This window comes from Carcharhinus amblyrhynchos, chromosome 11, assembly GCF_965287045.1.
Source record: "Carcharhinus amblyrhynchos chromosome 11, sCarAmb.v2.hapA, whole genome shotgun sequence".
In the NCBI taxonomy this organism is placed as follows: Eukaryota; Metazoa; Chordata; class Chondrichthyes; order Carcharhiniformes; family Carcharhinidae; genus Carcharhinus; species Carcharhinus amblyrhynchos.
Window position 1 is genome coordinate 77,760,449 of NC_137334.1, and position 27,711 is coordinate 77,788,159.

At 43.7% G+C, this 27,711-nt stretch overlaps 1 protein-coding gene across 6 annotated transcripts in view; it reads left to right on the top strand.

The window, feature by feature from the left end:
* The window catches only part of lypd6 (LY6/PLAUR domain containing 6), a 208,618-nt gene that overhangs the window by 154,178 nt on the left and 26,729 nt on the right, over positions 1-27,711 (top strand). For 4 of the 6 annotated variants that reach the window (XM_080199396.1, XM_080199400.1, XM_080199395.1 and 1 more), the window contains exon 4: positions 21,187-21,368. The exons of the other annotated variants lie outside the window; for them this stretch is intronic. In XM_080199396.1, coding sequence (XP_080055522.1) covers positions 21,251-21,368 — 118 coding nt within the window. In that variant the 5' untranslated portion in view covers positions 21,187-21,250. The remainder of the gene's footprint in view (positions 1-21,186; positions 21,369-27,711) is intronic. 6 annotated transcript variants of the gene reach the window in all.

The window sequence follows — 27,711 nt, forward strand, 5'->3', positions numbered from 1 at the left end:
TGGCCATGGGAATTGTAGCAGACAGGACATGAATCGTGCAAAGGTCCATTGAGCTCAGTCGGGATTTTCTAGTTTTGGAGCAAGCACAGATGGAAAATCCTACCCTATGTTTCTGCATGATTAGTTAATATAGGGGCTCCAAAAATTGACCTAGCTGGTATGTTGGAAACTTACATAATGAACATCACTGATCATAGCAGTGTCTTAAAAAGCAAAAAGGAGAGAAATTTCTCTTCATTGTTGTCCATTTCCATCCATTTCTCTTACTTTTGTGTGCAATTAACTTCTATATCTCAGAGGATCTTTCTTGGTTCCTGCCTCTTCCTGTTTGCATGTTTCACTATTGACAATGTGTTTAGCATTCAGCTTTGCTACATTGTCTCCTCCCTTGAGCCAAAGGCTATTGCAGCACTGACCAATCAATCAACATGCTTTATATATCGTATTAATATATGTGAAAGAGGGATTGATTAATGTTGGCAAACAAGAAGCCATCTTCTTGACACATCAGCAATCTGGCCTCCATTAGCCTTTCTACATTGTGTTCCACTTTCCCATCATCCCCAAGTTCTATTAGAAACATAGTGCAGAAGGCGGCCATTTGGCCCATCGAGGCTGCTGGCCTTTATACAGACTCACCATGTCAATAAAGTAGACCTTTGTGACCCTGACAAAGTCTGCCGCATAGAGTTCGCGCATTCTCCCCGTGTGGGTTTACCCCTGGAACCCTGGATTCCTCCCACAGTCCAAAGATATGCAGGTTAGGTTGAATGGCCATGGTAAATTGACCCTTAGGCTGGAATTTTTCCGCCCCATATGCCATGGGAATCAGAGCGGGCGAGGGGCGGATAATGGGAAAGCCCATTGGACTTTGACCTTGGATTTCATGCTTTTGGGATGAGCGAAGCCATAAAACCCCGTCCTTAGTGTCAGGGGAACTAGCAGGGTAAATACATAGGGTTATGGGGATTGGGCCTGGGTGGATTGTTGTCGGTGCATGCTTGATGGGCCGAATGGCTTCCTTTTATGCTGGAGGAGTTCTAGGGATCCTCCTGTTTTGTATGTTTGCACAAAGACTTGTCTAAACTTTCCTCCCAATTCTGTGTTCCTTCATCTCCGCTCCACCATTGGTTACTACTCATTTAGCCATTGCTTACTACCACCTGACAAACTTTCCAGTGCCCTCCACCTTCCCTCAGGGCCAACAACTAATCCACCCACCCTCATCCTCACCAATAACAGAGCTATGACCTGAGAGGCAACTTTTTCACACAGAGGGTGGTGCATATATGGAATGAGCTGCCAGAGGAAGTAGTAGAGGCAGGTACAATTACAACATTTAAAATACATTTGGACAGATACATGGATGGAAAAGACTTAGAGGGATGTGGGCCAAACGTGGACAAATGGAACTCATTCAGTTTAGGAAACCTGAGCGAGGTGTACCAGGTTATGAGACACATAGTCTTGGGGCAGCATGGTGGCACAGTGGTTTGCACTGGTGCCTCACAGCACCAGGGATCTGGGTTCAATTCAGGTTGTTGTCTGTGTGGAGTTGGCACATTCTCCCCGTGTCTGGATAAGTTTCCTCCAAGTGCTCTGACTTCCTCCCACAGTCCAAAAATGTGCAGATTAGGTTAATTGACCATGCTAAATTGCCCCTCGTATCAGGGGAATTAGCAGGATAAATGAGGATTATGGGATTAGAACCTGGATATGATTGTAGTCAGTACAGACTCATTGGGCCGAATAGCCTCCTTCTGTACTGTAGGGATTCTATGATTCTACATGGACAGAGTGGATAAGGAGCACCTGTTCCTCTTCTGCGCTATATGATTCTATGAAACCTGGTCGGCATGGATGAGTTGGGCCGAAGGGTCTGTATATCTCTATGACACTATGATCCATTCCTTGATGGTCCATTATAATGCTCTCCGGTTTTCAATGCTTTGCTCTTGCTCAGCATTCACTGTTTTCTCCTTCTTAATATTAAGCACACAAAGAGACATTCTGCTGGATGAGGAACATTGTAGGACTGCAAGTGGTTGTTCACGAGAATGACACACTTTGTTCCCAAATCCTGAAGATTGTCAAAGAAAGAGACGCCTTGAAGGTGGTAAGACCTTCCATAGATTTTAAACTCTGGGGCAACATAAGGGCATAAAGAACATAGAAAACATAATCTCATCGAATGCGGCAGAATAGGCTCAAGGGGCAGAGGGAACCATTCAGCCCCTCGAGTCTATTCAACCCCATTAAATGAGATATGCCCGATCAGGATTCTTACTCCAATCCTCTTGGTCTTGGCTCCACATCCCTTCATACCTCCTTGTTCAACAAAAATCTAACGTTCTCTGATTTAAAATTGAGCTGCATTTGCTGCTTTTTGCAGAAGGGATGAGGACCTGCAATTAGTCTCAATCCCAACTCTCTGAGGATGACAGGAGGAGAGACAAACGGGAAAATGTCCAAATGAGTAATGACGGTCAAGGTTATTTTAAGCTTGATTAGGTCTATTTTCAATATATTAGTGGCATGCAGGAAGATGTTTAAATCTACAGATGTGTCGTGTGCGTGTACTGCATTTGTGTATGAAATTCAGGGGGAGTAAAGGGTCAGCTTTATCTCTGGCTCTGATACTTGGCACTGCATCCAAGAGTTTTTTTTTCACTAACTTCAAGCTTTTCCCCTGAGTTTTAATAGCTGTCAAACCTCAGAGTGGCATTTAATAATCTTTCACTGGGCACGAGCATTCCACAAGGACAAGGTGTTCTTTTGAAATTCATTCTTTTAGCATCTAATTTCTTCATATGATGGAAGCCAAGCTTATTTATCGGATGTTTAAACGGAAAACTGCACTGCACATGCTTATTGATCTTACAGGCTCTGTTTCTGTTTGTCAAAGTTAATGGAGACTCGAAGCTTTGAGATAAAATGTTCTGGAAGAGTTTATAACAAATGATTGATCACTTGCTTTGACAAGGCATTTTTCATTTGTGCGTGCTTCAGTAGATCTTACATTGAATGCTATCTTCAATACAATCCTGTTTCCCTTCATAGCATATGTTACAGCAAGCTAAATGGTATGGTATGCTATGCTAAAATTGATCATTAGTATCAGGAGGATGAACAGGGTAAATAGATGGCTTTGAGGATATAGGGCCTAGGTGGGTTTGTTGTCAGTGTAGGCCCGATGGGCTGAATGGCTTCCTTCTGCACTGTAGGGATTCGATGATATTCTATGGTGATCTATGCAGTACGTTAGCTATTGCACCCAACTCCAGATATGCTACAGAGACTGACTGAATTCTGTAGCTTGAACGGAAAAGCATCGCTCATCAAGGAATAGAGGAATCCCCTCATCCCAGAAGGCACTGTGGGATGAAAAAGAAGAAGAGCTACTTGCATTTAGCATAGAAATCTTAAAGCACAGAAAAGGCCATTCAGCCCATTGTGTTTGAAAGAGCTATCCAAGAACACAAGAAATAGGTGCAGGGGTAGATGATACGGCCTTTTCAGCTACTCGGTGTCATTGTGGCTGATTGGGCGTCAACTCCATTTTCCTGCCCGTCCCCACATCCCTTGATATCCTGAGAGACTGAAATTCCATCCACCCCAGTGCCAACAATGGAGCATCCACACCCCAGATTACTCATTAGTACAGAAGTCACCCATCCTTGTAGAGAATTCTGAACATTCACAACCTTTTGAGTGAAGTTATTTCTCCTCATCGCAGTCACACCCTCCAGCACTTTACAGAATTAGACCCATGGATGAACTTTGGCAATGAGTAAGGAAACTCGTCAGCTGGGGAGGAGGGAAGAGCAATCACAGCTTGGCCCTGTCTTTCTCATCTGACATTCGGTGAACACATTTCTAGCAGAAGTCAATGAATAAAAGTCAGGAACAGGAACTCAGAAGTCAGAGAAAGTGTTATCGGAATGGGAACCTTGTGTCTGATGGAATTGAAGCAAGTGTTACTGGAGCAGGAACCCTCAGAGTGGCAAAAGGAAGTGTCTTTGGAATCATTCTACAGACCTCCCACTTGTATCTGGGATGAGATCGTTTAACTGTACTATTAGCCTTGGGAATGGTGAATAAACCAGGGAAGAGCCGAAGTTTAAATTTTATTTTATTGGTGTCACAAGTAGGCTTACATTAACACTACAATGAAGTTACTTCAAAAATCCCCTAGTCACCACACTCCAGCATCTGTTTGGGTACACTGAGGGAGAATTTAGCATGGCCAATGCACCTAACCTGCACATCTTTCAGACTATGGAAAGAAACTGGAGCACCTGGAGGAAACCCACGCAGACACAGGGACATCTTTTAGTGAAAGATTTGAGCCAGCCAGGATTCGAGTCTAGAATCTTCTGGTGTTGTCCATTGTGCCACAGGCCCACAAAACACGTAGACATGGAGAGACAGTAACCGAAGCCAGGAATCGAACCTGAGTCCCTGGCGCTGTGAGGCAGCAGTACTAACCACTGTGGGGAGAGGGAATTGGTACAGTCCTCTGCTAGTCTTTATAGTAAGGGTTAAAAATGTATTTTTACAACAGTAGAGTCGATTTCTAGAGAAATCTTGCATGACAGATACATTCAATTATGAGCCCCCTCCCTGTGTCACTGTGTGAGGTTTAGCAGGGATGGAAAATTAATAATTGATAATAGTCAGAAGGATGGATGATTTCTGTACTAATGAGTAATCTGAAAACACATCCAGTCTGACAACTAACAAACCAAAATTAATTGGGACAATTCATGAAGCTTTTACTATTGCTGCTGTTAATTCTGAGACCATTGATGGAAGATGACAGCTTCGGCCTGTAAACGTGCGAGGTACAGCTCAGTAACCTCTTCATTCTGACCTTTCCAAACACAGACCAATGCCTCTGTATGCTATTATAAGCATGTATTCTTTTTCAAATTGCGTCATCTGTATGTCTCTATCCAAAAACTATTTTGGGATGTCCGGGGGTGGGGTGGGTGGGGGTGGTGGGGGGGGGGGGGGGGGGGTGTTGTGCGTGGGGGGTTGGTTGGTGGGGAAAGTGGGAAGGGTGGGGGGAGAATAAAATAAGACAGGCGGCTAGCCCATTAGCTTCCCACTCCCGATCTGTTCTCCAAAAGTGGATAAGGTGTCAGGAAGCCTGGCCACCTTTAAGCTTATTCAGGCCCTTCATTAGCCAATTAAAGGCTGGGGCAGGCAAATCAAAAGAAGCTGGCCTAATGCTTTTACGAGTCAGGCAGTGTGGGATTGAAGGGAGTGTACCACCTCTGGGGAAATGCTCTGTGTCCATTGGGAGCAACCTGCCAAAGATCGTAACCCACCCTTTGTGTTCCCTCCCACCGACATCCCACCTCAGGCTTCCTGATCTGTCCCTAACCATAGAGTCATAGAGATTTACAGCATGAAAACAGGCTTTTCAGTCCAACTTGTCCACGCTGCCCTTTTTTGTTTAAAACCCCTAATTAATCCCAGTTGCCCGCATTTGGCCCATATCCCTCTATTTCCATCGTACCCATATAACTATCCAAATGCCTTTTAAAAGATAAAATTGTACTCACCTCTAGTACTACCTCTGGCAGCTCGTTCCAGACACTCACCACCCTCTGTGTGAAAAAATTGCCTCCCTGGACAATTTTGTATCTGTCCCCTCTCACCTTAAACATATGCTCTCTAATTTTTGACTCCCCTACCTTTGGGAAAAGATATTGACTATCTACCTTGTCTATGCCCCTCATTATTTTATAGATCTCTATAAGGTCACCCCTCAGCCTCCTACGCTCCAAAGAAAAAGTCCCAGTCTATTCAGTCTCTCCTTATAACTCAATCCATCAAGTCCCGGTAGCATCCAAGTAAATCCTTTCTGCACTCTTTCTAGTTTAGGAAGATTTAAAGACTTTTAAAGTCTTTTTAAAGACTTATTTAAAGACTAATTTAAAGACTTGTCTTTAAGTCCAGCATCTTCTATGGTCAGCCTTTCTATGGTATCTCCCTTGCAGTGCCAGCAGCAGCCGTGGGATTTCCTTGCTGGTGGGCCTAATCAGCAGGGCCAGAAACTCTTGACAGCAAGACATTTCCTAAGAACTAGAGATCCCATTCTCGCATTTATAAAGGCTGCCCCCAGTGTAATATTGCTGTGAGTCAGCCTGTGTAAAGTCAGCAGCCTCAAGAAGCGATGGCCTAGTGGTATTATTGTTAGACTACCAATCCAGAAACTCAGCCAATAATCTGGTAATAACCCTATTTAAATCCTGTCACGGTAGATGGTGAAATTTGAATTCAATAAAAAATATCTAATTGAGAGTCTACCAATGACCGTGAAACCATTGATTGTCGGAAAAACCCATTGGATTCACTAATGTCACTAATTTAGGGAAGAAAACCTGCCTTCCTTACCTGGTCTGGCCTACATCTGACTCCAGAGCCACAGCGATGTGGTTGACTCTCAACTGCCCTCTAAGGGTAACTAGGGACGGGCAATACATGCTGGTCAGCCCATGTCCCATGAACAAATGAAAAAAAACAACTTTTCTCCAGGGGGTGTGTAAGAAATATGCATGCTCTCTCATAAATTCTATTAAATATCACACTTCTTTGCTTTCTTCAAATTTCACTTTTTAACATTGCCTGCTGCACCAGTAATTTCATGAGGGCAATTTTAACCCTTCACTCCTTGTCAGTAATGAAAATATGCAGGTTGTGTCACTGCCAGAAAGCCATCGATCGTGATTTACCAATCAGGCTTCCAGATGAACACCTACCAAAGTCAACAGGGCTCTGACAATGTCATTGGGCACCGACCTATAATTTGAATTTGGGCCCAGGCTCCAATGGGAACCATAACTGGGAGACGCGTCTACTGGGTGGTCAAGTGATATCGTGCGTTCTCTGCTATTGCTCACAGTCAAAATTACTCCCAGTAACTCTCTCAGATTGAGTGCTGGGACGGAGGCCGATTAAGGTGCAGATCAGATTTCCCCTCTGCTCCATGTGAAACAAAATCACAAGCTTATTACACACGATGCACAGAGAAAGTCTTTGTCTGTGGTTTCCTAATATGATGGTTCCTCATAGAGTTAAATAATGGTAAGAGTTAATGACCGTAACCAGAGCAGAGCTCCAATTACATGAACCAAGAAGCCAGCTAAATAGGACCAGGTGCTATAATGCAATTTGCTTCAGGAATTCTTCACTGTCAAGGTGAAATGAAGTGTTACAAAATGGCTATAAAAGTTACAAACTTATTTGTCTTTTGAACTGGCCAGTGATATTAATAGTTTGATCTTTGGGACTAACACTCAAGAAAAAGGTGTGCACTTCAAAAATGATCAAGGCTGATTTCTTTTATTCATTCATTCATGGGATGTGGGCTTCATTGGTGACACCAGCATTTATCGCCCATCTCTAATTGCCCTTTGGAAGGTGATGGTGAGCCGCCTTCTGGAAGCACAGCAGCCCACAAGGTGTAGGTACACCCACATTGTTGCTAGGAACCCTGAGTTCCAGGATTCTGATCTAGCGACAGTGAAGGAGTGGGGGTGATGTGGTTCCAGTTAAAGATGGGGAGTGGCTTGGAGAAGGATTTGGGTGGTGATGTTCTCATGCATCCTCTGTCCCTGTCCTTCCAGGTGGTAGAGGTCACGAGTTTGGAAGGTGCTGTCAAAGGAGTCTTGGTGAGTTGCTGCAATGCGTCTTGTAGATGACACACACTGGTGTCTGTGCCACTGGCAGATGGAGTGAATGTTTGAGGTGGTGGGCAGGGTGCCAATCAAGCGGGCTGCTTTGTCTTGGCTGATGCCGAATTTCTTAAGTTTTGTTGGCTGCACACTCACTTCATCACAGCTGATTTGTACCTTGTGGATAGATGGCGATCGGGCTTTTGGGAATCAGGAGATGAATTATCCTCCAGTTAATTCTCAGCCTCTGACCTGCACTTGTAGCACAGTTTTTACATGACTGGTCCAGTTCAGTTTCTGGTCAATGGTGCCCTCCGCAGGATTTTGGTACTAGAGGAATCAACCAATGGCAATGTCACTGAATGTTAAGGGGACGTGGTTGGATTCGCTCTTGTTGGGGATGGTCACTGACTGGCACTTATGTGATGCAACTGTTCAAGCCCAAGCTTGAGTATTGCCCAGGTCTTGATGCATGTGGATGCAGATTCCTTCAGTATCTGAGGAGTCGTGAACAGTGCTGAACATTGAACATTAGTTTTTCTTGACTACTTGATGGAGGGAAGGTCATTGATGGAGCAACTGAAGATAATTGAGCCGAGGACACTATCCTGACTACCCTAAGGAGCTCCTGCAGTGATGTCTTGGGACTGAGAAAATTGACCTCCAATAAAAATGATCGGCTGCCATCAGTGGTGGTGGAGGCGAACTCGCTGGGGTCTTTTAAAAGACTTCTGGATGAGTATATGGGGTTTTATGGGATTGGGGGTTATAGATAGGTGTTGATGTGATCGGCGCAACTCGTGGGCCGAAGGGCCTGTTTGTGCTGTAGTGTTCTATGTTCTATGTTCTATAATCACAACCATCTTCCTTTGAGCCGGTAATGACTCCAATCAGCAGAGAGTTTTCCCCCTGATTCCCATAAACTTCAATTTTGCTCATGCTCCTTGATGCCATGGTCGATCAAATGCAGCCTTGATGTCAAGGACAGTCAACCTCACCTCACTTCTTATTTTAGCCCTTTTGTTCATGTTTGAACCAAGGCTGCAATGAGATCAGGAGCTGAGTGACCCTGGCAAATCTGAAATGTCAGTGATCAGCTTATTGCTAAGCAAGTGCCACTTGATAGAACAGTCGATGACCTCTTACTTGACTTTGCTAATGAGTGAGAGTAGACTGATGTGCGGTACTTGACTAGTTGGATTTGTCCTTTTTTTTTGCATACAGGACACAACTGGGCAATTTTCTTATTGCCAGGTAGATGCCAGTGTTGTGGCTGAACTGGGGCAGCTTGGACTAGAGTCTCAGCTAGTTATCATAGAATCCCTACGGTACAGAAGAAAGTCATTCAGCCCATCAAATCTGCGCCAACTCTCCACAAAGGCATCTTACCTAGGCCGACTCCCTGCCCTGTCTTTGTAACTCTGCGCATTTACCATGGCTAATCCATCTAATGTGCACATTTTTGGATCCTAAGGGACAATTTAGCATAGCCAACCCTGCACATCTTTGGACCATGGGAGGAAATCGGAGCACACAGGATAAACCCAGGCAGACACAGGGAGAATGTGCAAACTCCACACAGTCACCCAAGGCCAGGATTGAACCTGGGTCTCTGGCGTTGTGAGGCAGCAGTGCTAACCCACTATGCTACCACAAGTAAGCAATGATTACTTATACATAAATGCATCTTTTGTAAGATGAGTGGAATCTGGACAAATAGATCGGGGAAAACTGTTCCTGCTGGGCTGGCACATTGGTTAGCACAGCTGCCTCACAGTATCAGGGACTCAGGTTCAATTCCCGGCTTAGGTCATTGTCTTTGTGGGGTTTGCGTATTCTACCCGTGTCTGCGTGTGTTTCGTCCGGGTGATCCGATTTCCTCCCACAGTCCAGAGATGTGCAGGTTAGGTGGATTAGCCGTGATAAATTGACCCTTAGTATCAGGGGTACTAGCTAGGGTAAATGCATGGGGTTATGGAGATAGGGCCTGAGTGCGATTGTGGTTGGTGCAGACACGATGGAGCGAATGGCCTGCTTCTGCACTGTAGGAATTCTATGATGGAAGGATCTGGTATATTGGGGCACAGATTTAAGATTATTGGCAAAAGAAGCAATGATGACTTGAGGAAAAACTTCTTCACACAGTGAGTGGTTAAGATTTGGAAAGTGCTACCTGGAAGTGTGGCAGAGGCAGGTTTAATTGAGGCATTCGAGAAAGAATGGGATCGTTATTTGGAAAGGTAGAATGTGCGGGGTTACAGAGAGAATGGCACAAGGTGAATTCCTTTTTCAGAGAGCTGACACAGACCCGACCGGCTGAAGGTACCTCATTCTGAACTGTCAATTCTCTGAAACATGCTTGATGCTTTAAGTTTAACATAAGCTTTGATGTGATACTCTGAGACCTTGTGAAGAGATAAACTAAGCCTAATAGGTAAAAACAATTACTTGACGGGATTCGCTGTTTGTTTCCTTGGCTTGCTTTCAAACGTCTACCTAGATCTCCAGATAAAGATATACATTCTCAGAGAAATGACAGGTTGGACCTTACCCATCAGAGTGATTTAAAGTATGAAAGACAAAAGAACTGGGAATAGGTAGGCTCGAAGCCACTTGAATGTGTAATCGCTGCCAGGTAAATGAGACTGTTAATAAATCAACACTAATAAATCAGCAGATATTTTGCAATGTTCATTCTGATAATTTCTCAACACTTTTTTAAACTTTATTTATTAGTGTCACAAGTAGATTTACGTTAACATTGCAACTGCAGAGGAGATTCACCAGGATGCTGCCTGGGGTAGAACATTTAGGTTATGAGGAGGGGTTGCTAGGGTTGGGTTGTTTTCGTTGGAGCAAAGAAGGCTAAGGGACGGCCTGATCAAGGTGTACAAGATTTATGAGAGAACAGAGTGGATAAGGAGCAGCTGTTCTCCTTAGTTGGAGGTTCAGTCATGAGGGGACATTGGTTCAAGGTGAGGGGCAGGGGGAATGAGGAAAAACCCTTTTATCCAGAGGATGGTTAGAGTCTGGAATGCACTGCCTGGGAGGGTGGTGGAGGTGGGATGCCTCACATCCTTTAAAAAGTATCTGGATGAGCATTTGGCACATCATAACTTTCAGGGCAAGTGCTGGCAGATGGCATTAGGTGGGAGTCCAGGTGTTTCTAACACATCAGGGCGGGAATGGATGAGTCGAAAGACCACTCCTGTGCTCTATGATTCTAACAAAGTTACTGTGAAAATCCCCTGGCACCTGTTTGGGTACACTGAGGGAGAATTTACCATGGCCAATGCACCTAACAAGCATATCTTTTGGACTGTGGAGGAAACTGAAACATTTGGGGGAAACCCATGCAGACACGGGGAGAATGTGCAGACTCCACACAAACAGTGACCCAAACCAGGAATTGAACCTGGGTTTCTAGCACCGTGAGGTAGTTGTGCTAACCACTGTGCCACCGTGCTACCCCATTCTTGGACTGAAATACTTTTTTTTGCAATAAGGATAGAATAAATAAATATGATGTGAACCCCTGTCATTTGCGACAAAGCATACTTTTAAAAAGTACCCTTCTTCCAATAATTCTTAATTTAACCTTGTGATGACATCTTGATCATTTCAGTAATAAGATAGATTCCCATCCTATCATCACCAGACTGGTTCATTGCTGTGAAGGAAATAGGCAATAACTCAAGGGGCCACTGATTCCTTGTCCATGCATATTGGTTAAGGAGCATATTTGTGAGAATGTACTCATGAGGATGCACTCATGAGGATGCATTTACAAAAATCATATAAAAATACAGAAAGATGCGGATCGTTGTTCAATTTGCTTAGGATGATATTGAGTAAATCATGTACGTTCTTGTCATGTAGGGCACAGAACACCATAAAAATCTATTGCATTGGAAATGCTTGCTTTGAAATGGTAATGATAGCAAAGCAGGTACCTCAGGGAGCTCATAAGTCTTACAGCTAGTCTAAGTAACTTTGCATATGATTATCTCATGGTAAATTATTGTTATTAGTGACCAGCCAGAGGAGGACCTGCCAGGATTTAAACTTATCTTGCCAACTTATCTTGCTACTTGCCAACACAAATCCCAGTCTTATTTTGCCTTGCCCTCAACTAGAGACTAGTGTTGTGTGTACATGACACCTTATCTTAGACCAAAATATCATTTAGGGGAATGACCGTTTATCAATAACGGTATTATCTGGATATAGCAAAGAATCTTTATTCTAGAATCATAGAATCCCCACAGTACAGAAGGAGGCCATTCGGGCCATCGAATCTGCACTGGCCACTGTCCCACCCAGTTCCTACTGCCGCAACCCCTTTCATTTACCCTGTTAATCCCCCGACTCTCGTGTCAATTTAGCATGGCCAATTAATCTAATCTGCACATTTTTGGTCTGTAGGAGGAAACCAGAGCACCCAGAAACCCTTGCAGACACGGGGAGGACGTGCATACTCCACACAGATAGTGACCTGAGGCCGGAATTGAACCCGGGTCCCTGGTGTTGTGAGGCAGCAGAGCTAACCACTGTGCTACCGTGCTGCCCTGATACTGATTTTTTTTTCAATGCTTGGAAACAAAAGATCAGAATTGGGTTTTTGTTCTGCTCTTATTTTGCTGAGGTAAATATTATGAAATAATTACTCATTGGTGTATCTCAGTTATTAAAATTCCTTTTGCTATCAGCATGTTTCACTGGCTCTCCTGCATTTCCTGAAAGAAGCAGTAAAATAGACAAGTGATTGGGGACAGGGAATCGAGTGTTTATGCCTCAGGTTGTGCCACTTGAGAGCAATTTTAACTTTAGCCTCCCTACAAAGCTCGGGAGTGGGTAGTTAATTACCCACAGGAAAACCACGCAAAGGTGGGAGGTGATGGCCTAGTGATATTATCACTTGACTGATAATCCAGAAACTCAACTAATGTTCCATGGATCTGGGTTCAAATTCCACCATGGCAGATGATGGGATTTGAATTCAATAAAAAAAAATCTGGAATTAAGGATTTACCGATGACCATGAAACCATTGTTGATTGTCGAAAAATACCCATCTGGTTCACTAACATCCTTTGGAGAAGGAAATCCGTCGTCCTTACCTGGTCTGGCCTACATGTGACTCCAGATCCACAGCAGTATGGTTAACTCTCAACTGCCCTCTGAACAAGGGCAACTAGGAATGGGCAATAAATGTTTGCCAGCCAATGATGCCCATGGATGAATTAAAAAAAAATCCCACTGGTCAGCTTTTCTTCCTTCTGGCTTCTGCCGATAGCTAAGCCACCCCTCCCAGTGCTGGCAGTGTCCATTGTGCATGTGGTTGGTGATGTGGCTTGGCCCCCATTAAGATTTTAACTCAACCCGAATGAGTGAACTTCCTGTCCAACTGAACAGAGTCGGGATCTGCCATGGAAATGAGGAAGCGCAAATAGTTCAGCATTTGCCCTTCCTTTGTGCATTTGCGGGCAGAACAGTGATGCTACATGCAACCCCAGAATGAAAGCCGCAGCCTTTCTTACCTCAGGGATTCCTTTTGCCAGACTACCCGTGTTGTAAAAAAACATTCATAGGATCAAGAGAAACTAGAGTGTGAAAGGTGGGTAGATGTACCCTAACCAATCCTGACCAGTTTGCAGTATCTGTTTTAACTCGGGTGCGTTACACGGTGAGATAGACAAAAGGGACGAGAGTCAGGTGAAGGTCCAACACAACTTTATTGAACACCTTATCAAGTAAAACCAATATTTGTTGGACTCGATTGTTGTACTTTGATGAAACTCAATCAATCTCTTCACAGGATACTTCAGTGAATAGCCTTAATTTTCTAAGTAAACAGCCTTAAATCTACGTTAGCTACCTACTTCTGACACATGCCTCTGAAGACTCACTACACCCTATCCCACAAGTCCCTATCACTGTATTTGAACAGTTTCTCTGAAAAAACTGTAATACCCATTCAATGAAGCTGGGACAGGCTGTTCCTCAGTCTCTATGCATTGGCTGCGGGTCTGCAGTCGTCGATTTGGACTTTCCCTCTCGTCCAGGGCTGGTTCTGATACAGAACAGCAGCATTCATGAATTCATCTTCTCCCCTTCCCTCTTGAACATGTTGCCTATTGGAATAGTTTGACCCCAAACATTGGCCTTTCTTTCAGCGTATGTGAGGCAGGACGTGTACCAACTTTCCCAATCATGGGGAATCATCACAGTATCACCCTGCCAAGACTATGGACCAAGGGCTAGAAAATGGGTTTAGAATAGTTGAGCGGTTTGTCTTTTGCCGGCATAGGTTCGATGAGCCAAAGGGTCCCTTTTGTGTTGCAGACCTCAATGGCTCTCGTGTGCACACTTTCCAATGTACTCCTCAATAGATTTCAAGAGCAGGCACCATAGCTGACTTTGGTTTTCTTGTACACTTCCCAACTTAACTGAGGAGAAGTATACCACTTTATTATTTTAATGGGAGCAGGTTCTACATTAAGCGATTGCCTGAGAACTCCTCTGCACTAAATACACCCTTTGAAAAAAAATCAGCTTTTTGTTGTTTTAGTTAACTGAAGTACCTTTCACTTTAGCAGTCTTCATACATAAACATGGTGCCTGAAATCCACCTTGGGAACCGCTTAGTTTAATGAGACTATGGTGGATGCTTTCTCACGTTCTAACCCTATGTAGTTGACCCTTGTAGCAAAAGAATAACTTGTTACATTTCTGAACCTATTAGCGATTAACTTGGACTCCAAATCAGTAAAGACCTGACAGGTTCCCAAGGACATTGATATGTACTTTGGAGGGGGGAAGGGGTTTTGTTTAGGACATCCAGTGCTACATCATGGATAACCCTGATTATGGAATTTTTCTGCTTTCTGGAGTCGAGGAGAAAATTACTGAAATTTGCTCACAGCTTTATGTTTGTTCCTTTATTTTGCTTCTTCCCAAGAGTGAGCATCACTAGCGATAGAGGTGGATGGTGCGCAAGATTGTACAATCCTTAAGGGCTGTTCTCTCTTTGGCTTTCCCCGTCCATGTTGGCAGATAACTTTCCAGCTCTATATCCCTGCTGGCAGAGCTTGCTTTGCAGGCATCAGACCATATACAGTTGGCAGCTGTGCCTGCCTTCCCAGACATGTATCAAAATGGTCAGAAAAAAGCCTGTACACAGGTGAGCCCAAATGCCCTCTGCTAGCGATCAGCCTCATTGGCAAAGATGAAAAGAAAATTGCTGCATTAGCAAAGTGGGTTAACTGTTTGAGGGCCTTAACAATGCATGTGGTCGCAAACTGCCCTGTAAACAGGAACTCTGGGTCGATATTCCTGAAAATACTATCTTAATAAGTAAGAAATTCCTCATTGACAAGTGCTAAATACCCTTTGTAAACCATTTGGACTTTTTAGCATTGCTGTCCACAGTGGCTGTCAGCAACAAAATTTTCAAATGCCCCAAGTACTTTATTTTATTCATTTAATGTTCGACAGGAGAACAAAGTCTTGTCAGCCAAATGAATTTGAACATGAAACCAACACACTTTCTGTTCCAGTTGATAATATTTTTGTTGGCTGCAGACTACTTCTCAGTCACTCCCAGTGAGAGGGAATTCCAGATCCAAACGCAACACTGCCACACAGGTTACTTATCCCAAGCCAGATTTTCCCATCTTGCCTGCAGCTGGGATTCTCCAGTCCCGCTGCAGTGAATGAAGATTTATCAAAGCGCCAAATTCTCTGTCCTAGCAGGCAGCAGTGGTGGAGCATAAACGGCCAGAGAATTCCAGCCTACATTTATTGAAGACCACCACACCAAATTTACATTTGGTTTAGCAAAGTGCCGGTGAATTGGCACTCCCACACGCCTTGACCCGAATTCTACTGTCTCCTCAACCCCGCCACCACTGACATCAAGAACGGAGAATTTGGCGCTCAACCAAAATGCCATTTGTTGCAGCGGGACTGGAGAATCCCAGCCGCAGGCAAGGTTGGAGATTTCCTGCCTTTATTTTCCAGACCCAAACTCTTGTTTTTTTTCCTGTACATTGTAGGAACAAAAACACTCCTTTGTGCTATCTCAGAACCAAGTTCTGGATGTTATGAGTTTGTAGTTTGGAAATATATTATAGGCAGAATTTTCCCATCCCATGCGCTATGGGAATTATAGCGAGCAGGGGGTGAACTGTGCAAAGGTCCATTAACTTCAGGCAGGATTTTCCAGTTTTGGGGCTAGTGTGGCTGGAAAGTCCTGTCCTGCGTGCTTTTCAACTTTATTACAAAGATGTACTGAAAAAGAATTTATTGTAATCACCAGCAGATACACTTTAATAAAATAATGAATATTTATCTTTCTATGTGATTATCACCATGTACCAAAAATTTGAAATACATTTACCAAAGAGATCTGTTGCATGTTACAACAAGAATCAATCAAATACAGAGAAAACATTGTACACAAAAATAATAAAACACAATCAGTGATTCAAAAGCTTTAATCTCCATTTTAGTTCCAGTGATGATGATAAACATTTGTTTCATGGCCTTTACATTACATGAAAAGCTCAGTTAGAAGACTATCATTTAATTACACCTTAGTTCTCGATGTAATGCCCCCCCCTTCCCAGTACCCAATATTTTCCATATAATTACCCTCAGGTACCTATTATTCTTTATGCAATCACTGCCAGATATTTCCATGCAATCTGTATCCTCCATACAGTTGCACCAGACATCCACCAATCTGCATCTAAGCAGCCCCATTATTCTTCAATGCCAATTTTGTTTTCAATCCAATTGATGATGCTTAGAGGAGCCTTTCCTCTGCTTTAGGTTAACAAACTTGGATGAAGACTGAGCAACACTGCTGCAGCTGACATTGTCATTATTCATCCTTCATTACTGAAGAAAGCAGTTAGAATGTCCGCCTCATTTTTCTCTCAGAATGAAGGTCCACAGCTTAAACAATGGATCCAGAATTCACCAAGTTGGGAATCTTGATTACGGAGGTGAAAAAACTGGTGTTGACGTTCAGTGTCAGCAATGTTATGGGAGCAGGAATGTGTTCTCAATGTGTTCTCTTATCTCAGGAATGTTGTTCCCACTTTGCCCAATTTGTACTGATTCAGAGCTGCTTTAATCAATATTTCTATTGCTTTTACTGACATTCATAAAACCGCTTCCCCATTGTCAACACACCATAGAAGGTCATCTTTGGCATTCATTTATCAGACATTGCATCGCATGAATTGACCACCTGTGCCTTATCGATCAGAGCATCTTTGCTTGGCACTTGCTTCCTAAAGAACCTGAGTCTTATCTTGCCACAGCAAAATATTGCAAATGTTGGAAATCTGGAATAAAAACTATATTCCTGGAATCTCTACAACGTGAAAGGAGGCCTTTTAGCCCATCGAGTCTATACCGACAACAATCCCACCCAGGTCCTATCCCCGTAACCCCATGTATTTACCCTGCTAATCCTCCTAACCTACTCATTTTTGAACATTAAGGAGAAATTTAGCATGGCCAATCCGCATAACTTGCACATCTTTGGACTGTGGGAGAAAACTGGGGGACAACTGGAGTGCCAACATAGGACAAACACACAGACAGTCACCCGAGGCCAGAATTGAACCCAGGTCCCTAGCACTGTGAGGCAGTAGTGCTAACCGTTGTGCCACCATGGTCTGATACATATAAGATTAATAGTAGACCGTGTATAGTACTGCTCGCTCAGTGATGTAAGAATGCATATGACCCAAACCTAGATCAGTGTGGTGTTTGCCAGAGACATGTTAAGTCCTAGAGATGGAGATAGTTTCATGCCTGTACCCTCTACTGTATCATTGTATATCATTACAAATATTTAATAAAGACTTATTGTTAACATACAGAAGACTACACAGAAACCTTTAATTAACAAACATGTTCTGTAAGCAACACATCTCAACAAAAATAGAAAATGTTGAGAAGAGCCAAAAAGTTCAGCAGAGAAAGAAAGGATAATATTTCTGATTGATGTTCTGGTGAGAGGTCAATGACCTAAAACACTAAAATAAAAGCAAAATACTGCAAGCTGTTGGAAATCTGAAATAAAAACTGAAAGCACTGGAAAAACTCGGCAGGACGGGCAGCATCTGAGGAGAGAGAAACAGAGTTCATTTTTCAAGTCCTGATGATTGAGAGCTGTAGAAAAATTGTTTGGAACTGAAATATTGGCCAGTATTTTACCACCTTGCATGGGCGAGGCTCGTAAAATCCCGTCCGAGGCTGACAAAGAATTCTGTTTTACAAGCCGCGCCCATCCTGGTAAATTTCCAGCAATTAACTCTATTGTGCTTTCCGCAGATACTGTCTGATTTGCTGAGCGTTTCCTGTTTTATTTGTCTTGCCGCTTGATCTTGAGTCGTTATCTCGGGGAGTTTGGTTGAGAAGTAATTCAGCTTCTTAATGTGGCGTTAATGAGTTGTCCAAGTTTCATTGGCGCAATGCAGGGATGTCGCAACTGGGAACATTTAGAACAAAGAACAACACAGCACGGGAAACAGGCCATTTGGCCCAGTGAGCCCGCGCCGCCATCTTAACAATGTATTTTTCCTACACCTCCCTTGACCCGTGTCTACAACCTTCCTAAGAGAACAGGCCTCAATTTAAGCTCTCGTCTGAAAATAGACATGTCCAACAGGGCTGCACTGCTTGATGTGCCCCTGCATTGAATATGAGCGCTGGAGGGGTTCGAATCCACGACTTTCTGATTCCAAGTACAGGCAGCTTGTTTCTGACCAGAACAAATAGGCTGCAATTTATTGGGAGGAGGGCATTCCTTGGGTTGGTGCAAGCACTGTATCTGCTTTACTCGTATTGCATGGCTGTGCTGTGGTCATTCAAGAAGGGTGGGGGAGCTGGTGGAATGGAAGACAATTGGGAGAGGGTGAACAGTGGATGACAGTGTGGCACAGTTTAATTGTGAGGAAAAACCCTTGTTCCTCCTGGCTCCAGCTTCTTTCTAAAAACAAAATGAGCATTTTGTTGGCAGTCTCCAGTGGTCCCTTTAAGGATGATTGATTAGGCCTCATGTAGCTCAGGTAAACCTGAACCCAGAAGGCCTGTAATTGGTTTGCACAGAATGCAGCCAATTTCTGGTTTGGGTCCTAAAACTGGCATGAGATTCCATTTTAGCACGCTCAAGTTTCCTGTTTAAGACCATCACTAAGGACTTCTCTCCATTGCAAAAACTAGAAAGTCGTAGACATATTTGGCTGTTGGCTTGGCCATGCAAAGTTGGACCCTTTGTTTGGACAATCATCACCTTGTGCTAAGTGGGCTTAATGAGATACAATTTCACTCCTGGGATATCTGTACGTAAAACACTGGTGTTTTCACAAATTAATGCTCAGTTGGGAGCGTAAAATCCAATAAGATATACTTGGACTCAGTTGGAAATACTTTTGCCTCCTGGTCAGAAGGTTGTAGGTTCAAGTCCCACACCGGAACCTTAATCACATAAACTAGACTGACACTCCAGTCAGTACGGAAGGAGTGCCTCATTTTCAGAGATACTGGCCAGAATGTTCTGGCCGTTCCCTCCCTGCTGCCGCTGCAAGCGGGGACAGAAAATTTGACGCTCAGCCAATTCTCCGTTCACCACAGCAGGAGCAGAGCATCCCACTGGTGTGAACTGCTGGAAAAATTCTGCCAGCTATCGTTCAAATGAGATGTTAAACCCAGAGCCCCATCTGCCTTTCATGTGAATAATGAAGACTTTACTGCTTCTTTCAAAGGAAAGCGGGGAGTTTGCTTGGTGGCCCAGTCAGTGCTCCTCAATTGATTAATGCCATAATTTATTTAATTGCTGAGCCTCCAGTATTAACCAAACTAGCAGCAGTCACAGCGTTCCAGAATAATGCATTGTGCAAGAGGACTTGGTGTTATAAGAAAGAGCGATGTAAATACAGGTATTTCTTATTGCTTTCTTTTAATTGATGGCCATAACTCTAAGCAGCACCTTAGTTGCATTGCTGCCAGGTAAGTACATCCTGCATTTCCTTGAAGGTGTGCGTGCAATTATAAAAGGGGTGCAGGTCATTTGTTGTAACATTTTCATTTGACACAGCCATGCTAAGTTAATCATTGGGTTTTCACACCTTTTCCATTGTATAGATGTATTGGCAAGCCTGAAGGATCTTTTTGAAGGAAGTCTTAATTCTCCTTTATTCAAATATTTAAATATTCATATGCACGACTCATCAGATGTGGACAATACGCTGGCTTGGCTGTACAAATAGAAGTCTGTGATCAGTGGATTTCCACCACACAAGGTGTTTTGTTTGAATAATAAATATTGACTTTGGAATCACTTGCAACGGGCTGCAGTATGATGCGTAGCCAATTCCTGATCGGTGCTGAAATGCTTTCCGTTATCCCTTTTAATAAGTGGTTGACAGAACATAACGCATTAAAGCGAAGCGCACAGCCTCAGGTTTTTCCTCTGACCTGCTGGTAATGTAATCTAACTGCAGACAGGAATGGAACGAATTATCAGGGTCAGTGATGTGACTGCATTAAGCCTGGCCCTGCTCACAAAGGGTTTTATAATTTGGGTGAATCAAGCTTTTATTAGGTGCGCTGAGCTGGAAGGGAAAATATTTATAATAACGTTTCTCCCCATCAGGAAGCTGAAACCTTTTGTGTCCTCATCTGGTGATGGTAAAGAAAACATGTCCCCACGTTAATCATTTCAGACAAATGAGCAATTGTATCCTTTGCTCCGTGAATTTGTCAGTTAATTTTACGGGCAACGCAGCAAAGCAAAGGCCACAGCATTACAATAGCGTAAGCCTGAAGCAGCGGTGGATGAGTGACTGGGGGAAAGCATGCTGTGGTAGCCCCGCTGAGGCCAAGGTTCTGCCCGTAAAGGCTAAGTGGATTTGACACTTTGGTACCTCAGGAAAAATGTAACGAATCGAATTATTCAAAACCATAGCCCCAGGAAACTTTGGAAGAAATGACGCTTTTGAGTTGACCGATGGTCTTTCTACACCTTTTTCTTTGTTGTTTCGCTGGTTGAAATTTGCAGCTGTTTTAAACTTCTTCTCATCCATTTCCCCCCCCAAGCAACCCCGACTCACCGTCTGCCCAACATCCCATCTGCCTTATTTGACGTGCTGCCAAAGAAAGGGAAATGACTGGCAGAGTTGTCAGTCATTTGCCAAAGAGAATCGTCTCAGTAGGTTTGATGTGCGGTTGAGTGAAACTCAATCCTTTGTCCTGTGGCTAATGCAGGGGGGAACCTTGTCCGCTGTGAAACGAATTGAATGTCTTCAATATGATTTTGGGGTTTTTTTTAATAAAAGCTAAATTGATGTCAGGGGAGACAGACCGTCAAGACTGTAAGCCGGTCCAAATATGTCTCAAACTGGTGAATATGTCTGAAGTGGCTGGCTGCCCTCCTGCCCTTTGGAGGTGATCTCACAGAAAACCTGTCACTCTGTTTTCAGGTACTTTCTACTGCGGAAAAAGACATCTCATTGGACACCTGTATGCTCCAGCCCAAGAGCAGCAATGGAAACCCGGCCTGCCTCGGCCTGGGTCCTGCTGCTGAGCCTCATTGCTGACTGTCTAAAGCTGGTCCAGCCCCGGGAGTTCACAGTCAAAGATATCATCTACCTCCATCCTTCAAGTAAGATCACCACAATTACACTTGTTTTTATCCTGTGACTAATATTACCGGAGTTGATGAACAACAGGGTGACAGTTTTGTTTTGATGACAGGAGCATTGCCGTTATTTGATCAAATAATTGTCATTTTCAGTGCAGGGTATTAACATCTGCAAATGATGACTAGATGTAACCTCACTTGGAATGGGAAACATCCGTACTGTGTATAATTTTGATCAGGCAGCGACAAGCCTCGAGGGGTCTGAGCCTCCATTAATAGTTTGCATATCACAGGGTGTTCTTGTTTATTTCCAGTCTTGTCACAAGTTGTTTGTGATAGTTTCCATGCTGTTTGGACAGGTTAACATATTTACTAGAAGCACAAACTTTGCTACATTTGAAGCATTTCCTTTTCTCAGCAGCCTTTTTTTGTATTTTTAAAGTTTATTTATTTGTGACACAAGTAGGCTTACATTAACACTGCACTGAAGTTACTGTGAAAATCCCCTAGTCGCCACACCCCAGCACCTGTTTGGGTACACTGAGGTAGAATTTAGCATAGCCAATGCACCAAACCTGCACATCTTTTGGACTGGGGGAGGAAACCAGCGCCCCCGGAAGAAACTCCACACAGACATGGGGAGAACATGCAAACTCCACGTAGACCGTCACCCAAACCTGGGTCCTTGGAGCTGTGAGGCAGCCATGCTAACCACTGTGCCACACTGTCTGTGTGGAGTTTGCACGTTCTCTCCATGTCTGCATGGGTTTCCTCCGGGTGCTCCGGTTTCCTCCCACTGTGCAGAGATGTGTGGGTTGGTTTAATTGGCCATGGTAATAGGGGATAGGGCCTGGGTGGGATTGTGGCTGGTGCAGACTCAATAGGCCGAATGGTCTCCTTTTGCACTGCAGGGATTCAATGAAAAGACTCCTTACTTTTACGCGTTGTCCCCTCATTATAGCGTCCGTTCAGAAATAAATTCTGATAAAGTACAAGGGTGAAGATGATGTAAAAGTGCCTACTTGATACTAAAACCTTTCATTTTTCTTTGTCCTTTGGGCATATATTAATCTCGTGTTGTGTCCTCATTACTGTGGGGAAGCAGTAACTCAGCTCCTCCTGGCAATGATGTGGCTAAAATTCAGAGCTCAGTTCCAGATCTCGCAAAAAAATGTACATCCCTGCGGGTGTGTTACAGTCAATTTCAAATTCACATGTACTAAAGGCTGCTGTAGCTCTTGTTCACAGAGATTAATGAGTAAATGGGAATTTCACAGTAACTTCATGGCAGTGTTAATGTAAGCCTTACTTGTGACTCGTAAATAAACTTTAACTTTAAATATCTAACTCTCTCAAGCCTGAAGAAGAGTTCAGCTTAACCAGGATGATATTCTGGTCTAGGTTTTGAGTTGGGAGAAGTGTTAGCAGGGAGTCAGTGGAGGGGGTGAGAGTACAATGAAATTCCAGGGTAAGGGACTACATTTCAGGTGGAACCTGGATCAATCATATTTTCTGCCCCCTCTCCAATCTCCCCAAACAACTTCCCGGAAAAAAACACCCTTCTGACTTTTGGCTCGCAGACTTGCAGCCTGCCTAGAGATACACCTGGTCTACCTGACAAGTTTGCTTATTTCATTCCAGTTGGCAGTGCCTGGGCAATGCCATGGGGCAGTCCTAGTTGGCAGTGCCTGGTCACTGTCAGGGGGGCAGTTCCAGGTGGTAGTGCCCAGATGCCCCTCGTTAAGTCAAATACTCACCTAACTCCTCTGTTGGGTTCTGCTCGCCACGTGCACGCAGTGGGCATTCTGCCATGATTCATTTTGGTGTGCCCTCAACCCTAACATGAATGGACAATCTAATGAGAAAGAGGGGTGATTATCTGGTGTGAAGACTGATAATAACATTTAAAAGTATTCACGCCGATATGCCCATCACATCCTTGGTGGGTGGGCAGGGACAAATGGAACGGGAATTCCTGCTTCCTGAAATCATGATTTGGGACTCTGGCAGGATTTCCTGCTCCCACCACTGATCCCGTCCCACCAAACACAGGAGCAGAAAATACCCCCACCTTAGCTACAGTTCCATTTCTACCTCCTGCATCCTTATTCATACAGTGCTTTGTTGTACCATGTAATGGCACATTTGGCCACCTCACTGGGATCTAATAGAATCCTCAATGTAATCAAATGGTGGATGGAAGCCCTTGCTCTGCTTTTTCTCACTCCCATCACTCAAAAGGACCAGTGGAAATTTTAACCTTTTAAATTGATGTGTGCTGCTTCATGAGACTGCTTCCCTTTGGTACAAATTGCTTTTCTTACTTTTATTAATTATAATTGGAAGAATACAGGCGGCGGCACAGTCCCAGTAGCGCTGTGTCATTTTCCCAAATGCCTAATTTTACTTGTGAGCCCTGACTGTGAGCATCAGAGGACTATTTAGAAATCTCCAAGATTGGATTAAGGGGGAATAGAATAATAGGGCGGCACGGTGGCACAGTGGTTAGCACTGCTGATTCACAGCTTGAGGAACCTGAGTTCGATTCCTGGCTTGGGTCACTGTTTGTGTGGAGTTTACACATTCTCTCCATGTCTGTGTGGGTTTCCTTCGGGTGCTCCTCCCACAGTCCAAAGATGTGCGGGTTAGGTTGATTGACCATGCTAAAATTGCCCCTTAGTGTCCTAAGATGTGCAAGTTAGAGGGATTAACGGGTAAATATGGGGATAGGGCTTGGGTGGGATTGTGTTTGGTGCAGACTTGATGGGCCAGATGGCCTCTTACTGCACATAGAACATAGCACAGTACAGGCCCTTTGGCCCTCAATGTTGTGCTGAGCTATGTCCAAACCCAAGATCAAGCTATCCCACTGCCTATAATTCTGGTGTGCTCCATTCCCTATCCAATAAATGCTTGAAAGTTCCGAAAGTGTCCACTGTTCTGTAGGGTTTCTATGATTCTAAGAATAAGCAGTGGTCTAAATTCCACATTGTTGTCTCCCTGTTCTTGGGCATTAAGTTTCTAATTGTTTTCTTGGGAAAGTTGTAGTCAGGTGTATTCTGTCCTGAAAGGAAAGTGCTCACCTGGTAAGCCAGTCATTGGACTCGCTGTGTGTGTGTGTGTGTGTGTGTGTGTGTGTGTGTGTGTGTGTGTGTTTTTGTGTCATTTGCTCTCAAGGGCCTGTGTCCTTATGCCTCTGAAAACATAATCCTGGGAGCTCATTAATCTCTGTGAATAAGAGCCAGAACAGCCTTTAATGCAGCTGCAGCGACAACTGTGTGAAGTGCTACAGTATCGCCGTTTGCTTTGAAGTCGTGATGAAGAAAATTCCATAGCATCTCCGAGGAGCTCCAGCATTCCCTCATGGCATGTCAGATATGGGATCAGTTAACATAATCAAACAGAATGCATTCAAACAGAATGCCCGAGGCTCCTTTTTACTGAATATTTCCTTTTTTTTTTCTCCATACTTCCATCTTGATGATTGCTCCCCTTATGAGGGTGTAATTGTCCTTCAGTTGTTTTTCGCTATGGGCCATGGGACAAAGACCCAATTAAGACTATGGCTGAGACTCCGATTCAAATGCCTGCAAAACTATTACATTACCCACTTAATTACAGTTAGATGGATGATTCTATCGAAAGTTTAATTGCCAGAGCCCAGTATCAAGTTTGCTGGTAAAAATCCCAAAGCTAATGTTCTAATGAGCTTATGTGTTGATATTTATTTTCAACTGTTGCATTTTGCTACTGGCACTCTCCAAAGATTAATCAATGCTCATGTAGAAACGCAGATGAATTAACATTGCAGTTTCAGGTTATTTTACTTCAGCAGCCAAACTAACAGACAACATGGATTCTGCAATCCTATAATGCACTGGTTTGCAAAGAACATCAAGCTAAACAAGATGGACAGTACAGAGCTGAAATAAGGAATGGTTCTTTCGAGTAAACCATTGAAGGTTCACTATATTCATTCCTGGGATGCAACGGTTGTCTCAGATCCTCTGTTGAAAGGTTGAGTGAATTGGACCTCTACTCTCTGGGATTTAGGAGAATAACAAGTGATCTCATTGAGGGATCTAGATTCTGAAGGGGCTTAATGGGTAGACGCAGAGGGTTGGATTTTTGTCATTGAGGTGGAAAGTTTGAATCGGGAAATCTCTCAATTTGGCAGACCAGTCCCACATAAATAATGCCCCCACAAATCTCTATTTCACTCTGGGGAGAGTTAATTAAAACAAATACTCTACTTGCGCATGTGAAAATAGATCCCTAATCTATTAGTATACATTGGAGCTCAGTCAAGCATTTTGCAATGAGGCTATGTGTGAACAGAACTAGGTGGCCTTATTATCAATGTTTGACTGAGCTCCAACACTCACAAATGGATTAGCTCAACAAGTGTTTGCTTTTGCAGGTGCAAGTGGAGTGTTTGCTTTGATTTTTATCATCTTAATGACTGATGGAGCAGGCTTGAAGGGCCATATGTTCTTTCTCCTTTCTCTTGTGTTCTTATGTTACTGCTAAACTGGGAGGCTGCTCAGGTAGTGTCAGTTAAGGACTTGGACTTCCTTTTATCGAAGGTTGTAATACAGGGGGGCTAACTGACAGAATAGGAATAATCCAATATGGTTCCCAAGATCCAGCAAGTCTACACAATGGCTGGAATTTTACCACCCCTCCCACCACAGGAATCAGGGCGAGGGGCAGAGCAAGAAAGGTCCGTTGACCTCGGGCGGGAATTTACAGTTTTGGGGCGAACGTGACCATAAAATCCCGCCCAGTGTATTAGTGAAAGGATAACTGATGACTTTCAGGCTTACAAGATATAGGGCATGGGCAAAGGCAAGGGTGGGATTTGTAGTGATATCTGCCACTCATCAATTATTCAATGTGTTTGCTCACACGTGAATGATGGCCAGGGAAGCAAACACAAAATTTTGCCCAGCGTAAGTTGTTGTTTTCAAGACAGGATGGCCAAAATCCCAAAAATTGGTATCGCAGATTGGGAGAAATGTTTATAATGAAATTCAAAAATCTTGTTGAACCTCTAAAATATTGTATTTTTCTGGCCGCATTCAACCCAAGACCAGAGTAGCCCACCCGAGGTCAATAGACCTTTGCATGATCCATGCAGAAACTTAAGAACATACAACCAAAGAGCAGGAGTAGGCCACTCAGCCTCTCATGCCTCATCTGCCACTTAATAAGATCATGACTGACCTGATAGTAATTTCAAATCTGTATCCTCCCTACCCGCAATCACCTTTAACCCCTACTTACCAAGAATCTATCCATCTCTGCTTTAAAAGTATTCAAGGACTCTGCTTCCACCAGTTTTTCAGGGAGAGAGAGGAAGGGTAAGAGAGAGGAAATTGGACCACTGGAAAATTACACTGGAGAAGTAGTAATGGGGAACAAAGAAATGACGGAGGAAGTGAATAGATACCGGTGAAGGTACCAGTAACGTACCAAAAATTCAAGAGAGTTGGGGGGCAGAGGTGAGTATGGTGGCGATTCTAAGGTAAAAGTGCTAGGGAAGCTGAGAGCTCTGAAAGTGGACAAACCACTTGAACCAGATGGACTAAACTCCTGAGTTCTGAAGGAGATAACTGAAGTGATAGTGGAGGCATTAGTCATGATTTCTCAGGAATCACTGGAGTCAGGGAGGATCTCAGATGACTGGAAAATCGCAAATGTAACACTCCTGTTTAAGAAGGGACGGAGGCAAACGACCAGGAAGTTACAGGCCAGTTGGCCTGACCTCGATGGTTGGTAAAATTTTAGAGTCCATTATTAAGGGTGAGATTTTGGAATAGTTGGAAGTACATGACAAAATAGGGCGGAGGCAGCATGGTTTCATCAAGGGGAAGTCATGCCTGACAAATCTGTTAGAATTCTTTGAGGAATGTAGCAAGCAGATTAGACAAAGGAGAGCCAGTGGATGTTATTTACTTGGATTTCCAGAAGGCCTTTGACAAGGTGCCGTACAGGAGAATGCTAAACAAGATAAGAGGCCATGGTGTTAGAGGCAAGGGACTAGCATAGATAGAAAATTGGCTGATTGATAGAAGGCAGAGAGTGGGGATAAAATGTCCTTTTCAGGATGGCAGTTGGTGACTAGTGGCGTTCCACAGGGATCAGTGTTGGGACCATAACTTTTCACTTTATATACCAGTGATCTAGATGAAGGAACCGAGGGCATTGTGGCTAAGTTTGCAGATGATACAAAGATAGGTGGAGGGACAGGTAGCATTGAAGAGGCGGGGAGACTGCAGAAGGACTTGGATAGGTTAGGAAAGTGGACAAAGAAGTGGCAAATGGAATACAACATGGGAAAGGTGTGACGTTATATACTGTG